Genomic DNA, 4875 nt, shown 5'->3' with positions numbered 1-4875 from the left:
CAGATGCCTTAGGTTTATAAAAGAAAAGTCTGTTTGGTTTTACCTGCCAAGAATCCAAAGAAAGAAACCTCTCTGGGATTTTTCTGTCTCTGTTAATACATGCTCCTCAGATTATAAGGCCAGGCAAGGTTGATTGCAGAAGTTTCTTTTCTAGCCTGCCAGACAACCACAAACGAATTATGCCTTTGTATTCGGTAGAGCCTGCTGGGAAGCACTGAGCAGCAAGAACCTTTTGTGGCCCCCGTCTCTTCAGAGAGTAAATCCTGCCGACAGTGAGAACAAACCAAAGTAAACGAGACAATTCCCATCTGTAACCTGGTGGCCTTCAGCACTTTTAAGGCAACTGATCGTTGACCGTCCCAAGTCAGCAGGAGAGCAGAGGGGAAAGAGGGAGCGTTGCAAACCAGGGTAAGAGCGTAGTTCACTAGGCAGAGAGATCACTCCTCTGCTTCTGCCACTCAGCTGGATTGCCTCCTGTCTTGCTCCATTCCTCTCACCCACAGCAGTGGAGGTGAATCCCGAGTTTCTCTTCCTCTGAGCACCCAGCAGGCTGCACCTCACTTCTTTCTGCGGATCTTGGGCTTTTTCACTGGCCGGAGGTAGGGATTGTCTATCATATTTTCCTCCCCATTCCGACTGCCCGACAGGGAGGTGTTCTGCTGTAACACTGATGCATTCTCCTTTTCAGGTCCTGAATCATCCTGCCACATCAAAAAAAAAACAAACACAAAAGCATGAACAACCAAAGTTAGGCTAAACAAGGCTTGGAAGTTCAAACCATGTAACCTACGGGCAAAACAAATAACCAACAGCCAAGATAAACAGCAGCACACAAGGAGCTGCATTAAAGGTGAGGACTCCTGATTTCTAACACAAGCAGATCCCCTTTGGGAAGTGTGGGATCCTAGGACAATCCTCTCTCCCCTACCACTGAAATGAAGGTTGTACTGAAAGTTCATAATCAAACCTCATTTTGCATTGCACCCTGCAAAAAGTTAAAGAACCATGACAATGTTTAATCATTTACACCTGGTAAAATACAACCCACTCTGCCACTTTCCACCCACTCTGCCCAGCTGCAAGGAAGACAGGCAAAGAACCAGGTTTCATAAGTTTCAGAAAGTCGGGCCCAAGAGACCTTGATCTCTCAGGCTGGGCGTACCGTGCTCATGTGCAGGGGGAGGTTCTCGGTGTCTGTCTGGTCGTCTTGCTCAGATGAATCTGTTTCTTCCATTTGCTGCATTTCCAGCTCAGAGGGGAGAAGAGCTGTCAGGTAGGGTACGGTGAAAGGCCTGGCAGCAATCACTAGGGTTTGGGAAAAGGACACAGTCAGCAAGCTGGGAGAAGGCTCCTCAAGTCAGAGATTATGAAGCACAAAGCCAACCAGCTACAAACACTTTCACTGGTTCTGGTTTTAAACACACACACTCTTTTCCTGCTGCTCCCAGGGATCAGGAATGAAATATGCTGTCCCTAAAAGTCAGCAGTCTCTAATTTCCTATTTTCTGAGTCCCATTCATGCTTCCAGCCAAGGACACAGCGTTATACCAACACAAAAAGTCCTTCCTGACCTCCACAAAAGTTCAACTATCTCACAGGCTGAAGCATCACTTAGTCCCCCTTAAGATAACACCAACTTCTGTGCTGTCAGTGAGCCCTGGGAAGGTGGGAATGCTCATCACTGCTTTGCAGACAGAGAAAACCTCCACTGCCTACCACAAAAATGTGAGAGCGAAGAAATGACTTGTTTAAAAGTTACAGAGGGCTGGAGACAGGATTGGGATGAGCTTTGAATTTAGCACCTGAATTTAGCACAGTGAGCCTTTGCTGAGGGTGGAAGCCTAACATTTGGCGTTGATTCTGTTTTTCATCCCCATTTCAAATAGAAAATTCTGCATTTCCCAGCCTTCCAGCACCTCCGAAGGGCAAACACAATGTGATCCCACAGTAGCAAGAACTCTAACAGAATGTGTACTCAGACAGCTGTCATTTACAGCATTAAGTGTCCTGGAGAACTCACGTGGGAATGTGCTAACATCATCTTTGAAGAGACTCTGTGTTTCTCCTGTCTTAGCCATGAACCGTGTGAGAGCTCTTTCGACATCGCGCCGTTGAGATGCTGCCTTTTCTCGGAGGACCTGATAGTCAGATACTGGCTCCCGGTATGTCTGTGGAGCAGGGAGAGGAAAAAAAAAGAAAAGAATTCTGTTAGTGGATGCAATGCAGACAGCTGAAGTTCAAAACACTGTGAGGCTGCAGAGGCTACAGGCAAGCATTGACCTTAAACTTGCACAGATTTTCAGAGTGCTACAAATGTCAATCAGCCAGAAATCTACAGCAAGGGCAATGCACAAACAACCAGCAATATATAAAGCCAGGAGAAACAATATTTTGGATAAACAGTACCAGCACTACTGTAAAAATACTGACTTCAAACAGCCCCCCAATGGCACAGAAGGCTTTCCTCACTCACTGGTGTCTTGATGTAAGTGTGAGGATCTGGAAACTCAGGGAAATGGCCAGGAATGTGGGGTGGATGTGGCTTGTTCTGTCCAGCCGACAAGGCTTTGGGAGTCACGGGCTGGTTTGTCACAGGAGCTACAGTTAAAAAAAAAAAACAAATGCACACACACAAATCAGCCAGCTTCGTTCTGTCAGGAGTTAGGTGTAAAGTGCTCGCTTCCACTGAGCTGTGACCCATGTCTCCAGGTCCCATAAAAGGGACAGAGCATATCTCAGGAGTAATAACTTCAGATTGTGTTTAGCATCCCAAAAGGGAGCAAGGATTACTTGCCCCCTTGCTCCTACCCAAGGAGAACAAAACCACCTTGATGTTTGCTTTGCTGAAGCAAAGGCCACTGATTCAGCAGAGGGAACCCTCCTTCATCCATCACACAGTCATCGCAGGAGTCCTTAACACAAACTGCACTGCCAGCAGCACTGGGCTGCGGCACCCAGCAGAAAAGCAGGAGCTCTCTGGATACCAGCAGCTAGGAATCCTAAATTATTTCCAATTTCCAATAAGAAGAGAAAGGATTTCGCACATACGGGCGGTGATGACCATCCTCTGGGAGCGCTTGGCATATGCAGGAAGCGTTTCAACATTGAACCCTAAAATACAAAACAGAAAACAGAAATCACACCAAGAGTTTATCCTGTTAAAAACCCCTTCTCTTAGGCTTCTCCAGAATTTTTCCAAGAGTTCAAACTTACATGAGAAAGAAAATCATGCACTCTGTATATATTCATATTGGATCCACAAAAGTGGTATCTGAGGAGCTGCACGAGGCCCAGAACAGTGAGCATCACACAAACACCAGAAACCTCAGGGACAGATTTTCATACCAGTGCAGCACATCCAAATCTTCTGCAATGCAGGCAGCTAGAATTACCGGGACCAGTCCGCTACTCACCCATTTCCACAAGAGTAACCACGATATCAGAGAGCGTGGGCTGCGTTCTGGCTGTATGTTCACAGTAGGACTTTGCGCTCCTCCCAATTTCAGAAATATCTGGTGGGGAAAAAAATTCAGTGAGCCCACATGTACCAGCTCAACACTGGCTTCAAAGACCTGAATTTTTAGCAAATTTATCAAGGAATGAAAAATAGCTCCTGCAATACAGTGTCTTACAGCCTGAGTACTGAAATTAAAGCATGTGCAGAGTATGGAGACCCTAAAGATCAAAGAGTCAGATGTCTTCCACAAATGCAAAGGGCTAATCTGCATCACAGGCGTAAAAAAATACAAAACCTTATCACTTCTTGATTTCAGAAAAATATGTAACCTGAGAGCCTACGCACGTCACCCAGAAGAGCAGGAACAGAGCTGCCAAATGCAGGAACTTCTACAGCCTTAACTAAATGTCTGGAACTTTGTTGTTTCTCTGTTTATTCTGGCAGCATCTCAATACGTGGAGCTTATAAGGATACCTAATGAGTAACCAATGAGTACTCATTGAGTAAGATAAATAAGTACTTCCGAATTTGGACAAATATCTCATGCTCGCACAAGTCTGTGACTCCAGAGCTGTGCTCTAGCCACCCCTCTAGCCTTCCGCTTTGGCTAACATCATTAACACAAGATAAAAAAAATGGGGAAAAACAAAACAAAACAAAAAGAGTGAAGGTTTGTTTGAAAACAAGGAAACAAGAAACTTCAGGGGACCGGTGTGACTTTGCTGGACACTCACAGCTTTGTAACATCTCCGTCAGCGTCTCCACCGCGGCCTTTTCAGCGCTCTCGAAGCCGGCTTCGGTGAGCAAGGAGCTGACCACCACCTGCAGAGTCCTCCTCCGAGCCAGGTAGTAGTTATCCGCAGGCGTGGTCGCATGTTTGCTGCCCGACCTCTGCGGACACAGGCCCCCCACCCCACATCCAGAGCTCAGGGACATGAAGCCGCCTCCATGCCAGGGGAGCAGCGAGGCCGGAGCTCTGCTTGTACCAGGAGGGGCGCGGGTGCTGCTCCTGCCCCCAGCACCCCCGGGCCGTGGGGTGCTGCCCTGGGACGGGCTCTGTGACACCCCGGAGGGCTGAAGGCAGGGCTGCCAGCACCCAAAGGAGAGGGACCAGCCCTGCCTGTCCCCACTGCAGTCACAGCTGAGGCTTTGGGCAACCTGGGCTAGTGGGAGGTGTCCCTGCCCAGGGCAGGGGGTGGCACTGGATGGGCTTTAAGGTCCCTTCCAGCCCAAACCACTCTGTGATTCTATGATATATGCACACATATATACACGTGTACATATGCATACACACATATATATGTACATATAGATACATATACACACACGGATCTATACATATACATCTACACACACATATGTATACACATCCGTCCGTCCGTCCATCCACAGACACGATGCTGCACGCACCACCTGCA

The 4875-nt window shown here is 47.5% G+C and overlaps 1 protein-coding gene across 1 annotated transcript; it reads right to left on the bottom strand.

Moving 5' to 3' along the window:
* Positions 1–269: 269 nt before the first annotated feature.
* Positions 270–4358, bottom strand: TAF8 (TAF8 RNA polymerase II, TATA box binding protein (TBP)-associated factor, 43kDa). The gene is made up of 7 exons (XM_010081395.1): positions 4192–4358; positions 3414–3512; positions 3049–3111; positions 2474–2598; positions 2021–2168; positions 1163–1305; positions 270–701 (listed from the first exon to the last, which is right to left on the bottom strand). The coding sequence occupies exons 1-7, from the start codon at positions 4202–4204 to the stop codon at positions 558–560; spliced, it is 735 nt and encodes a 244-aa protein (XP_010079697.1). The 5' UTR covers positions 4205–4358; the 3' UTR covers positions 270–557.
* Between the last annotated feature and the right edge of the window lie 517 nt (positions 4359–4875).

This window comes from Pterocles gutturalis, unplaced genomic scaffold (assembly GCF_000699245.1).
Source record: "Pterocles gutturalis isolate BGI_N339 unplaced genomic scaffold, ASM69924v1 scaffold23614, whole genome shotgun sequence".
Lineage (NCBI taxonomy): Eukaryota > Metazoa > Chordata > Aves > Pterocliformes > Pteroclidae > Pterocles > Pterocles gutturalis.
The sequence above is the reverse complement of the archived record's forward strand: the minus strand, read 5'-3'. Positions and strand labels throughout refer to the sequence as shown.